The sequence below is a fragment of the Marmota monax genome, unplaced genomic scaffold (assembly GCF_021218885.2).
Source record: "Marmota monax isolate L192 unplaced genomic scaffold, Marmota_monax_Labrador192_F-V1.1 WCK01_AAM20220418_F8-fsc00018, whole genome shotgun sequence".
Lineage (NCBI taxonomy): Eukaryota > Metazoa > Chordata > Mammalia > Rodentia > Sciuridae > Marmota > Marmota monax.
In genome coordinates, this window is record NW_026692201.1 from 4,366,595 (window position 1) to 4,390,921 (window position 24,327).

The 24,327-nt window shown below is 43.4% G+C and overlaps 1 protein-coding gene across 2 annotated transcripts in view; it reads right to left on the reverse strand.

The window, feature by feature from the left end:
* Nucleotides 1-2,957: 2,957 nt before the first annotated feature.
* Nucleotides 2,958-24,327, reverse strand: part of Map1b (microtubule associated protein 1B) — a 101,989-nt gene continuing 80,619 nt past the window's right edge. For both annotated transcript variants that reach the window (XM_046427376.2, XM_046427387.2), the window contains 3 exons: nucleotides 12,038-18,530; nucleotides 8,837-9,075; nucleotides 2,958-5,350 (listed from right to left, as the gene is read on the reverse strand). In XM_046427376.2, the coding sequence (XP_046283332.1) occupies nucleotides 5,195-5,350; nucleotides 8,837-9,075; nucleotides 12,038-18,530 (6,888 nt within the window). In that variant the 3' untranslated portion in view covers nucleotides 2,958-5,194. The remainder of the gene's footprint in view (nucleotides 5,351-8,836; nucleotides 9,076-12,037; nucleotides 18,531-24,327) is intronic.

Here is a 24,327-nt window from a genome sequence, read left to right on the forward strand (position 1 = left end):
CTCTGCTGAGCCATGGTGTGTCCTCTGCCTGGAATTTGCTTTTTCTCCCTCTTTCCAGGGCTCAGCATACACATTGCCACTGGTTTCTCTTATGGTCATCTAAGCTCACTCTTCAATTTTAGGAGCCCTTGTCACAATGTAGCATCAATGCCTCTCTGCTGGCCTGTCTTCCTAAACCAGCTTGGACAGAAGTTGTTTTGTTCCTCTTTAAATTCCACAAGCCAAGTAGAACCCGCCACTGGGTACAGAGTAAAGGCAGGAAAACCATTTAAATGGCATATTGGAAATCCTACTTGTGTAAGTGTTTTGGGAATACAGATGTATTCAAAATACTTAAACAAGTAGGATTTCCTCTCTGGCATTCAAATGGTTTATATAATAATTTTTCACATTAATGAGTGTGAGTGAAATATACAGCACACTATGTTAGTTAGATATAGCTTATTCAGCTCTAATAATCATGACAGCTTACAGAACACATCTCAGGAGGGACCAGCCCATCTGACCCTTTAGTTGAGCTCTCTCATTTTACAGAGAAGAAAACTCCAGAAAGATTAAATGACAGGTCACCCAGCTGGAGGTGGCAGAGCCAGCATTCAAATCTGCTTTCTCGTTTTTTTTGTGGTTTGTGCAGGAAGCCCAGCTAATATTCTCCTTTAACTATTTTGTTTTTAGGCCACTGTTTTTATTATTCTTCCCCCTCAACTCCCAGTTTCTGTCCTTAAGACTCTAACCTCCTTGAGAGTTTGGCTACACACATCAATCAATGAGTAGCCACAAAAAAGCAGTCTGAAAAGAATGTGGTCACCCCCGTCATGGATGGCAGAGCCCAACTCCGGACACAAAGCCAAAAACAGCACGGGGAATGCGTGAACTTTTGCCACTTTTGTATTTTATTGTGGAACTGAGTTTTTTTTTTCCTTTACATCAAATATCCTCAATGGAAGAGGGGATATTGCACACAAATATCATAAAAGCACTACATATTACTTTCACTGGAAACTAATTTTCTACATTAGATATGACTGGATAGGATAGAAGTGATGCAGGATTATAAGACATAATGCCATACACAGCTGCAGACTGACACAAACACCATTCAGAACAAGAGAGAGGAGTGTGAAGTGCTTCTCAGCCCAGCTCAGGACCACTCCTTGTGGGGGCTGGAAAGTGAAGGGGCTGCGTGCAGCGTGGAAAGCGTGACTCCCAACTGCTGGCTGCAGGGTGTTCTCCAAGGGGCAGCCCGGTCTGAGCCTCTTCTCTGTGGCTCCCGCTTTGGGGAGCTCCAAACAAGTGCAGAGAAGCTGTTGACTTTTTCTTCCCTTCCTTTTTCAGTTTTTGATGCTGCCTTTTAAAATGAACTTCGTAAAAGTCACAGATTTTTTTTTAAATAGTAGATAGTTTTAATACCAGGTGAATAACCTAATTGCTTTCAAAGAAATGCTCATCTCTAGGCTGCTTTTGGTGTGTTGTTCAGTTGGTTAAAAGATAAAAAGCTTAACAGTTCCTTTCAAATGGAAACAGGATCTTTTCTCCTACATCTGAAGCACGAAAAAATAAAAATAAAAAGTTCTCCTAACGCACAATATCGTTACTGAGCAGAAACCTCCTGTGACAGATGACTAAAGAGAGGCAAGAAAAGCAATTCCAGAATTGTAGAGCAGCTCCTCGGAGCTGAAATTTGGTAACAGAGGGAAAAATGGAAGGTGGAAAAATTTCCATTAGCAAATGATTAAATCTTATTAAATGAATATTGGAAAGCTCCTAAACTTCATAAGCTATTGGAGACACTTAAAACATCCATATACACTGGGGAAACCATTCACTATGATATGTAACGTTAAGAAAAAATTTTTTTTCCTTTTGAACTCCATGGAAAAATGGTGTTTAAAGAGGGAGGGGTCAGTCATTGTATCCAGTCCCACCACAAGACTGAGAAAGCATGCACAGGGGTTGGGGTTTTGAGAAAGGGGATAGAATTGGTTAAAATTGAAAATGGAGGATCGTCTCTTAACATTTAGTCTCTGTAGAATTTTGTTTAAGAATACTACCAAAAAGGTCATGATCATGAGTGCTATCGCAATAGAATCCCATCATTTAAAGAGAATGGAAATTCCTTCCACTCAAATATTCAAATCTATACAATTGGATTAAGTAATCGGTATGAACAAAGCTCCTAGAAGTCTGTGTCGAGTTTTAGCTTTCACCATGAAGGTACATGGTACTTTCTGATGGCTGTTACTAAACTAATTGTGTATTTATGGAACTAGCAAAATTAGGTTAGTCACACAGGTAGGAAAGATGTCTAGAAGGACAAGAGCAACCTGTAATGCAAATATTGGTTTTCCTGGTATACTCAGGCTCTGTGGCCATCATAGAGAACAACGAATGGAGGACAGTACTGATAGATTTCATAGGAAAAAGAGCCAGCTGACCAATGACAGTTTTTTATATTTTTCTCATTAAATTCCATAGAGGAGTAGGGGGTTGGGGGCAAGGAGTGGGTAGAGAGGTTATAACTGAAGACTGGCTATAATTCTCCAAAAGTGTTTGCACTTTTTTTAAAAGCAAAATAATATACAACTTAAGTAACTTTAATTTGGAAAATTGGAAAGTAACTCCATCTTCTATCAAAGAAAAATCAACCAGAGGTCTGGATTTGGCAAGAAGGCTAGGAAATGTTTCTCTTCCCAGGCATTTTGTGAACCAACTCAATAACTAACCATTAAATAATAAACTTGAGTAATTTTATGGGCTTCTCATAAAAGAAGTTTTAGGTAGATGAGTTTATGCTCAATAAAACCCATTTTGGTCACAATGACTCTTCCATCAGGTGTGACATTTTTGTACCCTTAGTGTGTTATTTTTAAAAACTTAAAAAGAAATAGGGCAATAAATAAAAACTGTATTCCTAGAGAAGCCTAACAAAAATAAAGTATTAATTTTCTTAAAAAAAAGTTAAACATTTGGAAAATGTAATTCACAGCATTAAGTAGACTGCACGGGTCCTCAGTGAGGGACCCTGAAGAAGCATTGTTTAAACCCTCATATTAGTTAGCAGTGCAAAACAAACACTTAACAGACAAAAATAAACTAAAATGTTAATTCTGAAATAAATAACTAACACAGAAAATAAAATGAGGTCATTGTTCACTACTCCGTAGATCTTAAGAGTCTGCAGGAAACGTGACATTACAGAGCACAGCACAGTTGTCACTGAGAAGTTTGCCACATCCGAACACTGGGTGCATGGAGCTGCAACTTGAAACCGGACGTCAGTTTTAATCATGATCTGGCTTCCCAGGTTCATGGTTCAATGATGACAGCGATGGACAGTATGTCTGAACTCTACATGATGAACAACAGGAGTGGGGGATTCATTTGTTGTCAATCTATTACTTATTTTTTCCAAAAAAGAAAATCCCATGTGCTAGGGTTCTTTTGAACTTGGCTCTTTTACCTCATGGTTGAAGATCTTGAAAGAAGTATGTAGGGTACCACTGGGTGATAGACTCGTAAAGCCCCTGAAATTAGCCTACCATGCTGTTCTCTCCCACTCTCAAATAGCCCATACTCAAATTTTTAGGTTATGGGAATCAAAAGGTGGGAGGTATCATTCTTCCTGGTAGTTTTGGGTTTTTAATAAATATTATTACTGCAATCTTAAGACTTCAATCTTGCCAGAACTTCAAAAAATTATTCAATTTTTGTCTTATGAAACACTTAAAAAAAAAAGACTATCGCTTGAAATTTTTCTTTTGTATTTTCCTGTAAATTAAAACGTTAGTTAAAAAGTTCATCTATGAAAAGTTCTCACATAGCTAAAAAAAAAAAAGTTCTGTACACTTGTTCCCATAATCATGTTGAAATTAATGGAAAATTAAAAAAGCCAATGTAAGACAAAGGAAGGTAAATACTGTACACTTGCTGAGAACCTCTTCCACCATAAGATTCACTGTTTTCCCAGTTCTGATCATAGAAGCCTTTTCAGTCTTGAATTTGCAGTAGTGAAGAAGCTATGAAAGGTGCAACTTGTTTGGCTGAGGGATCACGGGTGCACTGGCGTGGTATTCAGCACGCATGACTCAGCATCAAACTGTTGGACCAATCAGATCAACTTCTAGTAACCCCCATGTGCACACACGTGCTTCTTCAACTGGAGTATCTATAATCCTACACGGATGTTTTATAAACTTGCTGTCTCTCATTAAAAAATAAGTGCATCAAGTATCTTTGTACATTCAAGTCACTTCCTAAGGCAAATTGTCTACCATATGTACTCCCAACTGCTTTGGTATTTGCTTCAGTTAATTGGGGTGGACTTGGGCGTTGACGCATGCAGGTTAATTGACGCAGTGTGGACTAAGTGGGTGGACAAATGCTGGGAGCATGCCTTAGATCAATCTACTCGTGTGTCTAAAGAGTCTGAGAGTTCTGAATGGGGCTCATTCCACTTGTGTGTGCGGTCTACACTCACTACAGCATGTCAATGTGCAGCCTTCAAACTGAAGGAGCTTAATTAAGGCGTGACAATCTCACATGCCCTCATGACAAGTTTTGTTCTTTTTGTATTCCTCTAGCCAGCTTGCTTTAGAAAATGATGACTTAAGACTGACAAAAATGGAAAACTTGGCCTGTGTAGACTACAGAATACCTACTGCCTGAGGAAATGCAGACCTCATTGTTGGTTTTCTTCTCTTTACCCCACCCTGCTCTCTCTTTTCCTCTCTGGGTATCTCACCAGAACCTCTCCACTCCATCTCCTTTTCTTGCATTCTTTTTCTTTCTCATTCTTCCTCTCTCTCTCTCTCTCCTGCATTCTCTTTGTGCGCTCACTCCCTCACTCCCTCTCTCCCTCCCTCCCTCTCTCTCTCTCTCTAAGACAAATGCCTCTACCTAGCAGAAGTCAGTTGGGTTTGCTAGTGCATGGTTTCCAAATGTTCAGCAGAGATGAACTGGGGTAGGTAATTTTGTAGTAACTTGAACCCTATTGTGGGAATACTGTTACTTCCCTTAGCAATCAGCAAAAACTGAGAAATATTAGTGACTTGCGTCACCATGACACAGGATAGCATTTGGCAGGTAACTGTTCGGCGACTTAATTAGATGAATTGGCGTTTTAGAAAAGGTAGTTTCAAATTGAAGAATTTCTGGAAACAAAGTTCAAATCCTGTGGTGTGGCTGGCCTTGGTTTTTACAGTTCTATCTTGCATGCAGGGAAAGATTCATCTTGCATAACCACTGTGCTGCTGCTGGCTAAAACCATGATGTTGAGGTCTTGCTGTTTCTCATGGGTCTCCTGGTACCATTCCCTCATCACTTCTGAGTCATGAGTTGGGATCAGAGTTACCTGCAGGGAGAAAATAGCTGTTTAAGGGCAGGGACAGAAACCAGATGCAAAAATAGTACAAACCCAAGGTATTAGACCACTAGAAGATGGGGAATGAAAGAAAAATGTTCTATTTTCCTCAAGGAATGCAAGTCTTTTTTTTCAACCTACATTTGCAAGGAACCAGAATAAATACACACAAAAAAGAGTGGAAGACTAGAACCAAAGGCAACTAGAGACTTGTCAATTAGTTCATCTAAATTCACTGTTGTTTTTTCAATCCTTTAATGTTCATTAAGTACCTTGATTAAGGCTATTTCTTACAGCCAGGAAGTTTTGCATAAAAGATAATGTATATTTAGTCAAAGGAGTTTTAGTTATTATTGTAGCTCAACATCCTCAGAAAACCCACCCACTAGGTGTAACTAACATTTTTCTGGAAATGAAGATATGTGTCTTTGCATGTGTGGCTGGGGGGTAGGTGAGTGGGATAGGTGGTTAATGACTTAAAAATGTAATATTCCTTAGGAGGCAATTGGCTGTTTCACATTAGATTTCTTTTACCTTTTTTTGTGGTACTGGGGATTGAGCCCAAGCACACTCCACCAATGAGCTATGAGCTAGCTATATCCCCAGTTGTTTTTTTTTTCTCCCCTGAGACATGGTCTGACCAAGTTGCTGAGACTGGCCTCAAGCTTGGCATCCTCCTACCGCAGGCCTCCTGAGTTGCTGAGATTATAGGGGTGTGAAATCTAATGCGCTTGGCTACATTAGATTTCATATGATTAAATAAGCAATTCTATTTAATAGTATGCAAACATAGTTTACTAATGATCCTGTGCAGAAGCATAAGTAAAATTTGGATGAACAAAGATCCCAACCGTACTGACAGGGTGGTTCATAGCTAGACACTTGGTTTGGGAGTTAGGCATATTCTTTAGGAGTCAATGCTCCTACTATGGAATTTCACCTGGACAGTTGATTTTCTAAAGTTCTTACCTTCGGTCCATCCATAAAAAACAAAGGAGTGAATGCACTTCTTCAGCAGCTCTCCCGTGGAAATATAACCACTTTGATTTGCATGCACAATACTCATATATTGGGGGAAGGCAATTAACCTTCAGTCCATTTTATAGATGAATAGATTATGCCTTAGGTAAGGTGGCTTTCCTCCAAAGTGTTGGTTGTTGGTGGCATCAAGAATACTACTTTAGACAGAAATTACACAGGGATGCCCACTTTCACCACTTCTATTCAACACAGTCCTTGAATCTCTAGCCACAGCAATTAGGTAAAAGAATAAAATAAAAGGTATACAAATGGGAAAAGAAGAGTTCAAAATACCTCTGAGTCAATGACATAATTTTATATTGAGAAGACCCAAAAAACTCTACCAAAAACTTCTAGAACTCATAAATGAATTCAGCAAAGTAGCAGGATACAAAATTAACACCCAAATTAATTACATTTCTGTACAACAATGATGAATCAGCTAAAAAAGAAATTAGGAAAACCATCCCATTCACAATATCCTCAAAAAACAAACAAAACAAAAAAAAAACTTGGAAATCAATCTAACAAAAGAGGCAAAAGACCTCTAAAGTGAAAACTATAGAACACTAAAGAAAAAAACTGAAGATCTTAGAAGATGGAAAGATCTCCCAAGCTCTTGGATAGGCAGAATTAATATTGTCAAAATGGCCATACTACCAAAAGTGCTACACAGATAGAATGCAATTCCTATTAAAATCCCAATGACATTCTTCATAGAAATAGAAAAAGCATTCATGAAATTCATTTGGAAAAATGAGAGACCCAGAATAGCCAAAGCAATCCTTAGCAAGAAAAGTGAAGCAGGATACATCACAATACCAGATCTAAAATTATACTATAGAGCTATAGTAACAAAAACAGCATGGTTTTGGCACTAAAACAAGCAAAAAGACCAATAGTATAGAAAAGAAGATAGAGTCAAACCCACAAAAATATAGTTACCTCACACTAGACAAAGGTGCCAATAACATGCATTGGACAAAAGATAGACTCTTCAACAAGTGGTGATGGGAAACTGGAAATCCATATGCAGCAGAATTAAATTTAACACCTTTCTCTCTCCCTGCACAAAACTCAGCTTAAAGTGGATTAAGAACTTAAGTATTAGACTAAATCTGCACACATTAGAAGAAAATGTAGCCCTAACCTTCCAACATATTGGCTCAGGAACTGACTTCCTTAATAAGACTCCTAAAGAGCAAGAAGTAAAATTAATAATCAATAAATGGGATGGCATCAAACCAAAAAGCTTCTCCACATTAAATAAAACAATCAAGAGTGTGAAGAGAAAGCCTACAGAATGGAGAAAATCTTTGCCACCTCAGATAAAGCATTAATTTCCAGGATATATAAGGAACTCAAAAAACTTAACACCAAAATAAAAATAATTACAATAATAATAACCCAATCAATAATTGGGCAAAGAAACTGAACAGACACTTCACAGAATATTAAGGGTCAACAAATATATGAAAAAATGTTCAACGTACCTAGCAATTAGAGAAAAGCAATTAAAATTACACTGAGATTCCATCTCACTCCAGCCAGAAAGGCAATGACCAGGAATACAAGTAACAATGTTGGTGAGGATGTGGGGGAAAAGGTTCACTCATTCATTGCTGGTGGGACTGCAAATTGGTACAACCACTCTGGAAATCAGTATGGAGATTCCTCAGAAAACTTGGAATGGAACCACCATTTGACCCAGTTATCCCACTCCTCAGTATAAACCCAAAGGACTTAAAGGCAGCATACTACAGTGATGTAGCCACATCGATGTTTATAGCAGCTCAATTCACAATGGCTAAATTATGGAACCAACCTCGGTGTCCTTCAATAGATGAATGGATAAAGAAACTGCGGTATATATGCACAATGGAGTATTACTCAGCATTAAGAAGAATGAAATTATAACATGTGCCAGCAAAGGGATAGATCTGAAAACTATCGTGCTAAGTGAAGTAAATCAGTCCAAACAACCAAAGGTTGAATATTTTCTCTGATAATGTGAAAGGAGCAGTGAGGGCAAGAGTAGAAGTGCAGTGGATTAGACAATGCGGAATGATGGGAAGGGAGTGGGGATAGGCAAGGAACAAACAGTAGAATGAATCTGACATAGTTTTCCCATGTACATATATGAAAACAACACCATCATGTACATCCATTAGAATGGAATTCTAACTAAAATAAGATATATCCAATGCTAATATAATTAGATCAAAATGGATTCTGCTGTCATGTATAACTAAAAAGAACGAATTAAAAAAAATACTCTTTTAGACCATCTTCTGTGGGTTAAACTGACTTTGTCCTGAGGAGATTTCATGTGTGACAGTTTTGGGAGGCACCTTGTACAGATCCTCAATGACAAAGGTGCCTTGCTAAACATGGCTCCCTCCCTCTGCCTCTGGCCCCAGTTCAACCACAGTGCAGCCAAGGTCCTCGGGCCCTTACCTGCATGTTGCTGCCCCACTGAGCCTTCCCTTCCAACAAGGCATCCAGGACAGCCCGGCTGGGCTCCTCAGCAGCAGGGTCATTCCCACTCACCACATAGTAGGACGACCTCACTCTCTTGAAAAATTCAACATCAACATTCTTACTGTTGCTGTGGTTGGGAATATAGCACAGGTCCAAATACACAGGGAGGCCTGGAGGCACAGCTGAGGACTTGGCCGTCTTGGTGGCTCCTGGTCCTTTGGTAAACAAAGACAAAGCAAGGGTCTCAGTAACATGAAGAGAGCTGTCTGTCCAATGTACCTCCCCCACTCATCCCCAAGCAGGCTCTCTGAGATAGGCAAAGAAGTGAAAGCATCTCCATCTCCCCAATAACGTGTACAGGACATCTAACACTAGCGATACGAGAATTCCATGGTTGTTTATCACTTCAGTAGGAGAAACGAAGAGTGGGATGTTTGCCCTCTGTGCACAACCCATTATGAAGTAAGAAGTTTCAAGTAAGTTTCAAGGCCCTTGCAAAGACAGAAGTAGATAGCAACACCTTCCTAAAGGAGCTACTAACATCATCTAAATCTGAAAAGTGATCTAGGAAACACCTTAAAAATCAAAAAGAAGCATCTGCATCTGGCAAACCATAGTTACGCAATGATTGATTGACTGATCGATTTTGGTGGTACTGAGTACTGAACCCAGGGGCATTCTACCACTGAGCTATATCCCCAGTCCTTCTTATTTTGAAACTAGGTTTCACTAAGTTGCTGAAGTTGTCCTCGCACCTGCAACCCTCCTGAGATGTTGGGATTATAGAAGTATGTCATCACACCCAGCCGCAGTTAAGAGATCTTAGCAGTTCACTTTAGGGTATCAATTGATAGCGGTTGTGCCCATAGCTGAATAGTATGCCCTAACCTCTGTCCTAGTAAGTAGTTCAGATCTTCACCCTATATGCTCTCCAGGGCCCTACTCACCATTCATAACCCAAGGAAACACTGTATTCTCGCCTTCGCACAGTACTGTGAGACATCTCTCCCTATGCAGGGATGGACACCAACATTTGGCAAAGGAAGGTCTAGAAAGACTAGGCTTTTGCTAACCAATCAGGACATATCAGACTGCAGAAAGGGGCACCTTGGAGCCAAAATTTCCAGCCTAACCCAGAACGGCCTGGGCAAAGAAGCAGTTCAGATTAACCCCCAAATTTCCTTGCACCCTGTTTCGTCAGCTGCCTTGCTAACTTCTTCTGGTTTGAAGGTTTAATGCTTTTGAACGAGTAAAGCTAACACTCTAGGGCAGTGGTCCGTCACTCTCCCTGCATGATTAGAGTCACCCTGGTTGCTTACTGATGCCAAGGCCTTCTCCTCCAGAGTCTGCTTAAGTGCGCTAGGGCTGGGGTCTGGGCACCATGACCTTTTAAAAGCACCCCAGGGGACTCTAATGTGCAGTTTATGACCACTGCCTAAACCATCTGAAATGCCAGTGAGATTCTATACACTTAACCTGCTCTCCTTTCTCCATGGGATGTGTAAAAACTCTCATCTCAGAGTTTAAAAAGTTCCAGTGAATTCCATCAATTGCCCAGATTTACTTTTAGTGGGTTAAGGAAGTAGCAAGAATCTGCCAAATTAATGTTTGAGGTAAATAAGCTCATTTTATAAATACATTCACAGACCATTTTAGTCAATCTGAGCTGTAAGCAACCATTTGGGGACATTCTAAAGAATCCTGACTCTAACAGAAGTTTGAATTGCTGTTCTAATAATTAAATTTGTTTGCAATTTTATCTTGAATATTAAACTGCTACCATCAAAACCAAATTAATAATGCTCATAGAAGCACAAACTGGAAATCACCAGAAGTCCACCCAAATTTGCTTTTAAAATCAGTTAAATGGGCAACTTTGTCTTTTTAGAAATCTAAAAGCATCTTCAAAGTAAATAAAAATTAAATCCTCTTTATTACTTTGTCTTTAAATTGTCTCCTTAAATGTTCAAGAAAGTCTTTTTTTTTTTTTTAATATCAATTCCGTGGGCTAGGGTGTATATGTTCTGCAAAATTTCATCTGTTTTTTTTTATTATTATTATTAATTTGAAGGGATTCCATGCTTTCTCCTTAGTGCAGGTCATCAGCTCTTTCAGACCAAAGGGTTAATTATCTGGTGGGTTTATATTTATACTAAGCATGAACAAATTCCATTTATTTTCTCTGTGTACATAAAAAGACCCAATCTCGTAAGAACTGAGTCTTCAAATTGATGCTTCACATAAAGTAAAATCTGCATCTGTAACCAAGATACCATAAAATGCATGGAATTTGAGAGCCCCAAAGGGTCATCTCTCTGATATTCTCTAATAAATCAAGGAAATATTATTCAAATTATTTTTTGTTTCATGATTTTGGGTCAATTTATATGCCTTTGTGAATGGTGATCTAAAAATCCCTGGATAATTACATAAAGAAAGAAAGAAAAAAAGAGCTTTAGTACAAATCCTCATGACTACTTAGAAGCAACAAGATGAAGCTGTGCTACCAAAGTCCAGTGTCATCAAAATCCCAAATCACTACTATAAACTGATAAATCTGAGACTCAGAGGCAAATCAGGAATGATCAGAAGTCAGAAATATCAACTGGAATTACAGTGTATGTTAGCTGATAAGAAAACAACATTTCCTTCAATGGGAATGTATCTCCAAACTGGTCATTTTTTTCATTAAATAAAAAAAAATGATAATATTAAATTTTCATGATTTTATTTTTAAAAATCTTATTTTAAAAAAAATAGGACTCTAAAATCCTGGGCCTTGGCAGGTCATTGGGGGTTGGGATGGAATTTCTAGTTCTCTCTAGGCCTTTTGGAGCTTCTAGCCCTTGTAACCTCGGCCGGCACATCTGAAGCCAGTCTTCAGAGCAGCTTGAAACTCATACCCCTGGCTCTGAAGGTTTCCATCAGGAATGCAGTTGCTATACTCCAGAATGGTGCAAAGCCAGGAATCCCACTGTCCCATCAGAGCTGCTCTGGGCCATACTCTGAGCTACCCCTAAGCCCAAGTCCACACTGGGCTCAGAAACAGACCTTCAGCAGGAGAGAGTAATGGGGGGAAGTGAAGCATCCATGTTTGCTCCCCTGTCCTCCCAGCACAAAGTCAAACAGGGACAGAACTCCATGACCTCCCAAGGATGCCCGGTGCCCTGGGCCTACCTGCGGTGGCAGTCTTTGCTGATTTGGATGCGGAAGCGTTGGCGGCATTCTTGGTCTCCTTGTCCTTCTCTTCCCCTCGCACAGCTTTGACTTCAGGAGTGGCGGTGGTTTTCGCTGCTTTTTCCACAGATTCTTTCTTCTTAGGAGAAGCCACTCTGGACACCTTATCTGAGGTATCTTTCAAGGCCCCCGGTTTTGGTGAAGCTGCTGAGGGCTTGGACTTCCCGTCCCCCTTTTTGACAGGTGACGAGGACTTGGTCTTTGTCCCTGGCTTCTTGGTCTTAGTCTTCTCTTTCAGGTCCTTCTTCAGAGCTTTGCCCAGGTTCTGCTCAATGGCCAAGGCCTCTGGGTCGACCATGGACACGTCAGGGTGGCGTGGAGAAGGGCTGCGGTCCTGCATGGGGGCAGGCGGGGGGTCCATGTGCTTGTACGTGACAGTTTTGTCTGTGGGGATGGTTTCTGACTCATCTTCGGAGTCGATGTTTGCATCGGCTGTGATGGAAGGACACTCTTCCGTCTCTGGAGGGACATCAGAGTCGGTCTGGGATGGGGCCGACTCACTGACTGAGGTAGGTGGGGTCTCATCACACTGTCGTCCCTGCTGCTTTCCTCCTGGGGGTGGTGGGGCTCCCCCTGACTGAGTGAGGGGCTTCTCAGATTCTTCAGTGGGCTCTTCACTGGCAAACCACTCCAGAGGGTTGGGATTGATGAAGGAGGGTGAGAGCTCTGTCTTGGGATGCTTGTACTCACAGGAGGACACGAGGCATAAATCCACATCCTGGCGGGCCTCCGAGGGGGACTTCTTCTCCGCAGTGTAGCAGCGATCTGAAGTCTCGTAAGAATATGTAGATGCCTGGGGGGTTTTAGTGATTCTCTCCATCGTCTCATAACAGTATGTAGAGCTATCAGGGCTTCTGGCTGTTTTTGTAGACGTCTCGTAGGAGTAACTTTCAGATTCAGGGAAGCTGGAAATTTTCTCAGTGGTCTCATAAGAGTAGCTGGCATCCCCGGGTGTGTGGCCACCCTCCTCAGAGTCGTCATAGCCATTGCTGATGTCATCCAGGAGCCGTCTGGCCCTCTCGGTCTTTTCATAGCTGTAACCGCTCACTTCAGGGGTCCGTGTGGTCTTCTCACTTATCTCGTAAGAGTAGCCGCCCTCTTCAGGGGTCCGTGTGGTCTTCTCGGTGATTTCACAGGCATAGCCACCATCTTCAGGGGCCTTGATGGTCTTCTCAATGGTCTCGTAGGAGTAGCCACTGTCACATGCAGATTTTATGGTTCTCTCCGTCTTCTCATAGTAATAGCTGCCCACATCTGGGGTTCTGGAGGTTTTCTCAGAAGACTCATAGTCATAATCTTCTTCATCTGGGGACCTGGTGGTTTTCTCAGACTTTTGATAGACATAGCTAAAGTCACCAGGTGTCTTTCCTCCATTGTCATTCTCCATGCCAGATGTGGCCAAATCTCTATTCAAGGCAAGATGATGTTGCATCGTATCGAATAACATGGAGGCACGGTAGCCAAAGGGCTCTGCAGATGCTGCGTCTATAGGTGGAGATGAGGAGGTATGGCAAGCTGTTGTGTTCTCTTTGACGGCAGAGGTAGAATCTGAAAAACCAGGTGAATATAAAGGAGAGGACTCTCGTGGGGTGAGTGGAGAGATATCAGATTTTGGAGAGAGCTTCTCTCCTTCCAGACTTTGCTCCTTCTCAGAGGTGAGTGAGGCATATAAGGACATCTCTCTGGGAGGAGCAACATCGGATAGAGTTTCTTCTTGCAGGGGAGAAGCTATCTGAGATGGGGTATGAGCAGAAGAGGTGGACGGGGAGGCCTCCACCTGAGACACTGAGATGAGCTCGGAGAGATCATTATCTTGGGTATAGGACTGCTCCTCCGTTGGTGGTATCTTATGTGATAAACTGGAGTCTTGCATGTCAGAAGGACTATAGTCCACTTCAGTTGGCCCATTTTCAGTGATGTGAAGCATACTTGCACCCACCGCAGGGTGATCTGGAGACTGTCGACTGAAGTCCATAGCAAGGGAGTGCTCAGGAGATTCTTGGCCAAACTCAATAGACATCGAGGACTGTTCCGATCTGTGATCTTGAACTGGTGTCCTGGATTTGGCTGTCTTGGGGGAAAAATCTGGAGGAGAAATTGACATTGGTCTTGGGCATTCTTCTTTAGATGGAGACATCTCTGTCTCCTGGAAAGTGGTAGGCGTTTGCACAACAGACACTGAAAGGGAGTCATCGACTTCTGTGGAATGTGGGGAGCCAACTTCCGCATGCAGAGAAGGAGACACATCATCTGTTGTTGGTTCCGGAAATGAGCTCGTAGCCACGGAGGCGGTGGAGACCGAGGCCACACCCTCCATGTGAGAGTAGGTGTCTTCTGCTACGCCCTCATCAACAGGAGTGGCTGACTTGTCTGAGACGGTGCCTTCAGAAATGGACATCTTGGTATCTTCTTTGAAAGATCCAAACTGACTGACATCTATTTGGGTTGGAGAGACATCTCCTCCCAATTTCCTTTCATCCAAAGCCAGTGCTGGTTGAGAACTCATGGCTTCAACATCATCGGTTTTCTTTTCTGGACCAAAGTCTTCCTTGATTGGGGTGAAGTCTGTACTTCTGACCTCCTGTTTGTCTTGGTAAAGACCAGGGGACGTCATTTCAGAAACTGGACTGACTTGGTCTGCAAAGTCTTGTTTTCCATTCTTTCCTTCAAAGGGGCTTTGGGCACATCTGCCAGGAGCCTTGTCATCAGCACTGAGAAAACTTTCATATGCAGACTCGGATCCAATCAGGGGAGGGCTGCGTAAAGGAGACAGGACTTTTTCCATAGGTGACTCTGAGTCAGGCACGGGTTCATCCATGGGGCTTATGGAAGCCCTTTCACTCTCATCTTTGGCATCACTGAATTCAAAGCTCACTGGCACTGCTGCTGGCTTTTCAGTGACCTCTGTAGGGAGGTGACTAGCTTTCTCCTCGGTGGGAGATTGGTAGTAAGGTGTGTGGCCGGCACTGCCAGTCACAGACTGTGACGGAGACACCACTTCCAGAGTCTTCTCCTCAGGACTAGCACAATGTTCTTCAACTACTTCCTGGGTCACCTCAGGAGACACAGGGACCACTTCGGCCTCTGTGGAGACTGTAATCTCATTGGGCGTCAGAGAGAAGTTCACACTACGTTCACCCAGGGGGGTCTTCTCTATGGGTGACGGCGGAGACAGACTCGAGGATGGACTCTTGGCTGGGCTAAGCTTCTCATCCGAAACCGGGGAGACGGTATCTTTGATCTCCAACGTGGCACTCGCTTTCACCTCCTTCTCTTCTGAATAGTAAGCATCACGTAGAGCAGATTTGCTGAATTTGTCTTCCTCCATGGAGGAGGGTGGGGATATGGTGGAGGCTGAAGCATTATAATCCTTGCCCTCGGTGGCATCGGTTTTTGACCCATCGGATAATCCGTTGAATGGGGTGACGGTCGTTTTGGAGTATTCCTGAGAATACAGTGAAGACTCGTATTTGGTGATGTTTATGAATTCCTGAGATGGGGACTCTGTCTCTTCGTTGTTGGTCTCGTCACTCATCACATCTCGAGGAGTAGACATCTCATCCATGGGGGTGGGCTCGCTAGATATCTCAATGGTAGACTGAGTGTAGCCAGAGGTGGCAGTGAATTCCTCAGGCTGGTCTTCTCGATTCTCCTCATCAGAAGCAGTGGCCTCACTCTCTGAGCCTCCAGGTAGAGTCTCATCGTGAATTGAAGAAGCAGGTTCTCGGCCAGGAGACTGGACTCCCGGTTGCTTGGCTGATGTGGTGAGGAATCCATACTGATCCTCGGCACCCCCAGCCTCCGCAGCCTTGTCAACCACGGCCATCACATAATCTTCAGCTTCCATTTTTTCCGGCTCATATTCATCTCTGGCATCCTCTGCTTTGTCCTCCTCTTCGGCCTCCTCCTCCTCAGATTGTTCAGCTTCTCCTTTCTCAACGGCCTCGTCCATGTCTTCTTCTGCCCGGTCGTCCCCACTGGCCACAGACTCCCTCTTCTCCTTGATGTGCACATCTGCCTCTGCCTTGGCACTCTCCTCATCCTCCGTGGGGCTGTGCTTGGAGGTGCACACGTTTTCCTCACCATCTTCTTCGGGCTCCTCAGCCTCCTCGGTTTCTGCCTTCTCCTCATAATCTCCCGTCTCCGAGGACTCCTCGAAACCAGCTCCTTCATCTTCAAATTTTTCAATGTCGTCCACCCCCGGTTTCTCGACCGGCTCCAGCTCTTCCGGCGTTTGCTCGCATTCGCCCTCCCCTTCAGTGGTGGTGATCCCCTCATCGGGAGACTCGGCAGAACCTTTGATGACTTGGAGGACGTAGGCGTCCACTGGCTCGGTTCCCTTCAGTTTCTCTTCGTCTTCGATGAGTTCCAGCTGGGGCTTGATGTCCTTGGCTACATCAATCTCTTCCGCCTTTAGCTCTTCAAAGTCCTTGGTGAGATCCTCAGGGGATGACATAAGAGACCTCTCGGCCTCCAGTTCTTTGGCAGGGCCGGTGGCTGCTATCCCAGCCGCTGCCACAGCGGCTGCCGAGGTGGCCACGGCGCCGACCGCTGCAGCTGCAGCCTCGGCAGTCTTGCCCTCCTTCTTGACGACTTTAATCTTCCCCTTCTCCTTTGGCTTCCCAGCAGCTGCAGACTCCTTCTTGACCGGCTCTTCCTTCTTGGGTACTTTTGGTTTTAAAGACGCTGGTTTTTTTGCTTCAGAGAGGGGCGTCGATGGTTTCTTGGAGTCCTTAGAGAGTTTCTTGATTTCTTTTTTGGGCTCCTTCTCCTCCTTTTTCATGTCCTTCTTTTCTTCCTTCTTCCCTTCCTTCTTGGCATCCTTCAGCGGCGTTTCTTTCTTAACCTCTTTCTTGGGTTCTTTTTTCTCTTCCTTCTTGACTTCTTTCTTGACTTCCTTCTTTACCTCTTCCTTTTTGGGTTTCTCCTCCTTCTTGACAGGTGTTTTGTCCTCCTTTTTAGCCACTTCCTTTTTGGGCTTCTCCTTCTCCTCCTTCTTCTCCTCGGGTTTGGTCTTGGTCTCTTTTTTCACGATCTTCTCTTTGGCCGTCTTGGGCTTGACGTCCGTGGCTTGCTTCTCGGCCACGTCGGTTTTGGCGGGAGGCTGCTCCTCTTTGCTGGGTGCCTCCTTTTCCGTCACGGGAGGTTTGGTCTCTGTTTTGACCGGCTTGTCTTTTTTCACGATCACCTTTTCTTTGCTTTCGACTTTGGGTGGCTTTTCCACCTGATTAGCTTTTGTGACCTCGGGGGTTTCTTCTTTCGACTCCTTGCGCACCGATTTGCTGGCCACCGGTTTGGCGGCTGGCTTGAGACTCTCTCGGCTGTCGGCCCTCTGCTTCAGTTTTACTTGTTTCACGGTCGGGGTGGGCACCTGGCCCGTGAGATCCTTTTGGGTGGCCAGCGGCTGCTTCAGGAAGTCTAAATGTTTGAGCTTTTCTAGCCCTTCCAGGATGTTGTACTGGGTGCTATTTCCAGGAAACAGAACTCGAATGATTTTCTCAGCAGGGTTTGCTGGATGCCACACGATCAAAGAGGAGACGGACGTCAGGTAGGAAATTGGGATGTCTACTTCTTGACCATTGGGCAGGATCAGTTCAGCCTTGTCTTTGTTGGTGCCAGTCCATTGCTGCATAAAATACTGCATTTCCTTGCTGCTCTTGACGGGGTTAAGCACGTACATCTCAAGCTTCCCCACTCCCATTTTTTGGAAAAGAATGACAGGATCAATGGTATTGCCGACACTTCGGAAGAGAGGCTCTGGTTTCATGGACAATTTGTTTAGGTACTGGAGTGTGAAGCAAGCTTCTTCTATGCTTCTCTTCATCTTGATATTCGGCTCTGGGTTTTTCAGGTTTTCAGGTACATTGAGAAATACGACCCCTAAGTCAGGGGAGATAAGGTTTTTCATCCAGTCACTGTTGGTGGTGGAACCCTGGGACTGCTCTTCCTCCAGCTCTGCGATCTTCCGCTGCAGCATGCTGTTGATTCCGGGCAAATTGTCATCCCCAATGTGGGTGAGCAGGATGGAGTCCACCCGGTCCAAATGTCGGATGAGCTTCCAGAAGCAGGATTTTCTTTCGGATCCTCCATTGATGAGCATATTGAATCCGTTCACAGCGAACAGGGCAGAATCACCCCGCCCTCCTGGGAAAATATAACAGCAGGGCTTGGAGAGCTTCAGAAATCCACCCGATGTGGGAGGTTCCAGGATGTCAAAGGGAGATGGGACTTCCACTGATTCTGAGAGGTACTCGGTAAACTCAGAAAGTCCTTCCATTTCTGGCAATATAGAAGCTGAGTTGAGTTTGATATTGATGAAGTCTTGGAGATTGTGTCTGTCAAGATTGGAGTTCTTCCAGTCCCCCTCTTCGGGACAGAACAGGGTCAAGCTGGCTTTGTTGGCAGGATGGGTGGTACTCAGTAACTCCCCAATCTGGGTTTAAAAAAGGAGGGAAAAAGGAAAGAAAAGGTTTAAGTGGCTGTCATTACTGATCCGTCACTTCCATCAATTACCAGGTATTATGGGATCACTGACTGCAACTGGGACCTGCTTCAGAGATGGACTTGGGTAGCCATGCTATTTAAATGCGGACGTATTTATATACTGGGAGCTGAACAGCCTCTGTTTAGAGCCTCCCATTCCTCCCTTTTGCCACCACCAGCACCCCTCCACCTGACACCTGCCCAGTAATCCTTCTCCCATATGTCTTTGCCCTGTAGGAGAACTTCAGAACTCTGCTCCAATTCCAAAACCACTGACCATCTGGGTGATCAGTGCTTCCGCTCCCACAGTTACAAAATACTTTGAATATTCCCCCTGGGTATTTGCCATGCAAAGATGCCCTTTAAAAAAATATTAAATATCACGGATGTGTGTGGAGGGGACTATGTGAGTCATCTCACCACTGACATAAAACCTTTTCTTTTAATCCATTGGGCTTGGCAAAAAGAAAAAGGCCTGATGGACACATTAAAAGGAATTCAAATAATAATGCACTTCTTCCTGTCTCATTTCAGAATTTGGTAGGCATAAAAGAAAAAAGTTTGGTGGGTTTTTTTCCCCCCCTGGGACACAAGAAGTTGCAGATTGCCCATTACTACGAAAAAAAATTCCTGGTTTCTGGCATCAGTGCACTCTACTTAAAACATGAGTGGTACACCCAGCAGATCCTCTGTAAATGCAAATGCTTTTATTGAAGCCATAATGATTCAAGTGGTTGGGTAATTATGCAAGCCTGTGGCCAACTTCATTCCTCATTTGCTTAAGTTTAAACCCAAGGTAAGGCCTTGCTCCCATTTTATTTTTTTATTTTTCAGGGCAAACTGGGTGCTGAGTGGCTAAGATCACATTGGACTCAAAGGCTTTTCAACACACTGTTTAGTACTTCCCAAGGACGGGAATTTGGACAAGCAAATCAGGATCAAAATGGTGACTGTGGTTTAATGAAAGCACTATTTTCCTTCTCACTCCATATTAAGGCCATATGTTTCATGGTCTTAGCTTAGCAAATAACAATGGGGAATCACGCCATAAATTCCAGAGCTCTTTCCATTTCAGCAAACCTCATAAATCAGCTCAGAGTTTCAACTGACAAGTGCTCTGTGGCCTGGATAGCAAATGATAAAGAGGCAAAGCAAAGGTTTTATTTCACGCAGGCAACCCTGGGCCAGTGGATCTGAACTCTTACCTCCTAGCTTTGGTTTCCTCTGGCTCATAACCTCCTGTATATTAACATTATGACTACCAGAGTGTGTGTGTGGTGTGTGTGTAAGGGTTATTTAGACTGAGCTTTCCTATATTAGATTGCAGAAAATAATCATTTTTGTCTTGTTAGCCTATTAGTCTTAAGCATAACATTTTAGATGAAGCATCACAAAATAGCAAAATAACGAAACTTTTCTATTTTCCTCTAACCTAACTTCACAATCCTGTACAAAAGGAATAAGAATTGACACCTAGTTTGGAAGCCAAGAAAACAGAAAAAGCACATGGCAACTGTCCTTGGGCAAAAATCCCTGCTCAAATTATTTGCTGGCCAAAGCATACATAAGTACCAGTTATGGTTTCTTGTCCAATAATCAGCATAGACCCTCGTCATGGTCACTATAGCCCCATATAGATTCTCTTAAACCTAATATCCACACAGAGCACACGCAAGCTATGCATGTAAATTTTGTAATACACTTTAAGAGGCAAATTCAGGATAACTCAAATTGCTAAATCTTTAATCATGAATTTTTGAAATTCCACCCAAGCTACAAAGCACAGCAGCCGGGGTCATGTGTATGGGGGTTGATCAATCACTAGCTCTTTTTATGTGAAATGTGGACTTCCTCCAACTTTAAGGAGGAAGTAAAAAGACTTGAGGAATATCTCCCACTTTCCACCTTTTTGCCTCTACCCAGAGAGTTGAATGAAGTGCAGGAAAGGACCCCAAAACAAAATGAGGTTGCAAAGGAGTCTGAGGAGGTCAGACGGCACGAAGACAGCAAGAGGGGTGGGTGAAGAAAACCTAGGAGGGACCAGGCCGAACGGAAAGAAAGTCTGCTCTGCTGGACAGGTTTCTTTCTTTCCGACAAGTTTTTGGTCCCTCTAGAAAAAAAGCATGAGAGAATGATGAGGCAAGAATGCAGAGACAAGGACTGGAGACGGTGAGCCAGGAGGGACGGAATGGGACAGGGAAGAGGAGGAGGAACACTACATCCTTGAGCTGCTCCACAGAAACGAAGCCCCCGTTTTCTCCCTCTGCCCGATTCTAGACCTACGGGCGGCCCACAGGTACCCTAGAGAGTGCCCAGCCCCAGGCCACACTCCATGGATGCTTATTCAACAAACGGATGGGATCAGTAAGGGGAACCCAACAATGGCATGCGGGCTCTGACTGGCTGTTAGACTTGGAAATGGAGGCTTCTTCTAAACAAATTGGGAAAACGTCTCCGTGATATGACTAAGTTTCCAGATAGCAGAAATACACCATCATCGTCATCTCTCTCTCACTCTGTTTTTGGTTTGGTGCTGGGAATTGAACTCAGAGGCTTGTTCATGCTAAACATGTACACTACTCCTGGGCTCTGCCCCTAATCCATCCTCTGTGTCTTTGTATCTTAGTTAAATGTTAACTAGTATCTCAATTAATGTCCTTGATTCCCTAGTATATAGCCAGACTCAGCAGGTTTCATTAAATTGCACTGAATACAGCCAATTCCACTCCTGCCATTTTCCTGGAGTGGGCACTAGGAAGAGACATGAGCCTGTGGGTACTTATCAAACATACTAAATACTCCCCCGGGGCCTTATAAAGATGGGTGGTAGACATGACTGGGAGAAATGTTTCTTCGGAGCAAACATAATCTTTTTTGTTAATTATTTTTTTCCTGATGGAATGCAGGCATGCTGGAAGAGGAAGGGCGATAAAGAAAATAAACGGCTTTACTGAAGATGATATTAATGAAACAAGACTTTTATTTCTAAACCGTGGCCTTCTAACTACATCTCCTTTTTTGATTAGGTTACTTGGTTGGCTGATGAGGAAATACTACAGACAGCTTTAGCAAAACATTGAACAGGATCTCTGAACGTTGTGATGGCAGAATTAGGTGGATTTATAGCAGCCGTATAAATAGTGCTACTTAGTGTCAACCCGGAGGTCTGTGATCGGCTGCCTCGGGACTAATTTCTGTCCTGCTGCGGATTCACTTGGGAAAGAATGGTGGGGACGTGCTTAGGGGATCAGTGGAGGGCATGAAAACCAGAGGCCTGGCAAAGATGTGGGGTGGCAGAATTAAAGTACTTAAGGAAGCTCTCGATGATGATGGCTAAGTCACCTCTAACAGGGTGGCACTCTAAAGGGATAAACGTAAGGTTCAATAGACCAGCAGGGCAAAGGACAGGATTGGGAGATGTGGCTTAGCAACAATATCCATGGGGGAAAACTCAGGGATTTTAGTGACAGTCATGGATTTATCATGAAGCTAATGCCAAGGCCCCTCACTGGCATGATTCCCTACTAAAGTTTTGCACTTAATTGTGGATTAATAATTGTGTTTTCTTTTTCTTTCTTTCTTTCTTTCGAGTGGCACTAAGTGGCTCAGGCTGGCTCCAAAGTCCTGGGCTCAAGGGACCCTCCTGCCTCAGCCCCCCCAGGAGCTGGGACTTCAGGCATGTGCCACCATGCCTGGCTGTTTTCTTTTACTTAATAAGACATTCCCCCAAATTATCCAAATTGCAGAGCTCCTCAAAGGCTGTGCCCTTCCTGGTTGGCATTTAATCACATATGGTGACTGTCAAAGGTTACTTTTAGACTTGCTTAATAGAGGATTGTATTGGAAACTATCAAAGTCATTGATTTTTACAGTTCTAATCTGGTCAGATGACTCCCAGGAAATGGTGTCCAGTTTAAGTCATGACATTTTTGAGAAACTAGATCAAACAACGTAATAAAACAAGTTTCCCCTTGCTGGCTTCATCTCATTGGCCTTGACTTCTACATGCTAGATCTGGGTCTCTTTGTCTTGATACACCATGTCTCTCTCTAGATCATGACGTCTGTCTTCTAGGTGTCAAATACCCTCTGGGTTTTAACTATACCAGCAGATTACAAATCAATATCTCCAGCCCAATTCAAGTTCCCCAGCTCTGGACTCCCATCCAGCAGTCCAATGAACTGCAAGGTATTAAAACATGACCAGGACTGAACTCGTGAATTTCCCGCACAGCACCTCATCTGCCTTTCCTGACAGAGGAACAGGTTTGAAGGACAGTGACCAAGGAACATAAGGAGCTTTTATGATTAATTTGCGGGGAGGGTAAACTGAGTGTTGTTTAGGGGTATCTAAGACACTGTAGGTGGTAAAGGATTCTGTTCCTTTCTCAAAGACATAAAAAGACAAATAAGGAAACACTTCAACAGAGAGGCAGGAAAAGGCCCCCAGGAGGCGATGACTCGCCACCCTGGATTTCAAGGGGGGGGGGTGGTGAGTTGACCAGATGGCTGCTCTGTCTGCAAGAGCTAGTTTTGTAGTTGACCTCTAGTGTGAATGCTCCCTAAACCCAAAGCTCAAAGTACATAATTCTATTTTTTTAAACCCTTTATTTGTAGCTATTCTTGTTAAAAAGAAAAAAAAAAGTATCATTTTTGTTTTTCTAAAATTGTCATTCCTGGTTTCTCTGGAATTGACAAGGAGCACTTTTCAAGGACTAAAGGACTGGAGCTGGACTCAGAGTGACCTCTGGTGCTTTGGCTACTGAGTCATTCTGTATCCAACCCTTTTATGGCTGCAAAGACTGAATTGTACCCGGGGCACTCTAACACCATAACACGGAGCTCTATCATTTTTTTTATTTTTTGAGACAAAGTTTCACTAAGTTGCTGAGTCTGGCCTTGAACTTGTGGTCCTGCTGCCTCGGCATCCCAGGTAGTTGGGCTTACATCACAGTGATTTTTAATTCACTTTGTCTCTGGCTTCCTTCTTCAATGCTCATGATGTCAGAGAGATAAAGGGTGAGTGGCTCTGGTTGGGGCAGGAGGGAGGGACTGGATCTTCATAATCGTCCTCCTCTCCCCCCACTTTCCCTCTCCACCCCAACACCACTGATCTAGTCTGTTAGGAAAAAAAAAAATCTAGAAAACTTTTTCCATTTGCATTAACCATTACATTCTCCAAAGTATCAGGATGAGGGATTGTGAGGACAGCAGAGGGGAACATGACCTAGTGTCTGGCCCTGACAATACCTGCCTGAGTATAATGAAGATGTGCACCCTTCAGAACAACCCTATGATTATGAACCCTGGGAACCTGCCCTTCCACAGAACTCTTAATTCTTCAGGTGAGGTGGTTCATTTTTCTTCTGTAGTTACTGGTAAAAATCAGACACATGCCTAGCCCATTGCGCCACAGCTCCACTTCCATGGTCTGTAAAAATGACTTAAATGGTAATATTCTTAACACTATTCTTCAGGTGGATGAAACATGATATCTCCTTATGTAAAATTTTGGCAATGACAAACCCTTTTCTTTACATATTGCCTTTGCTTGGTTTCATGGCAAAAAAAAAAAAAAAAAAAAAAAAGGAAACCAATGGCTTGGGGAGAAACCAACCACTAGAAACCAACTGCAGAAATGCACAGAAATGCAGAAAGGTGTCCAGGTGCAGAGTAAAGAGCCAGAGGTTCCGTGGGGTTGGCTGCCCACCACTGCACCAACTCCTGTCCTCTGCAGCTCTCCTGCCT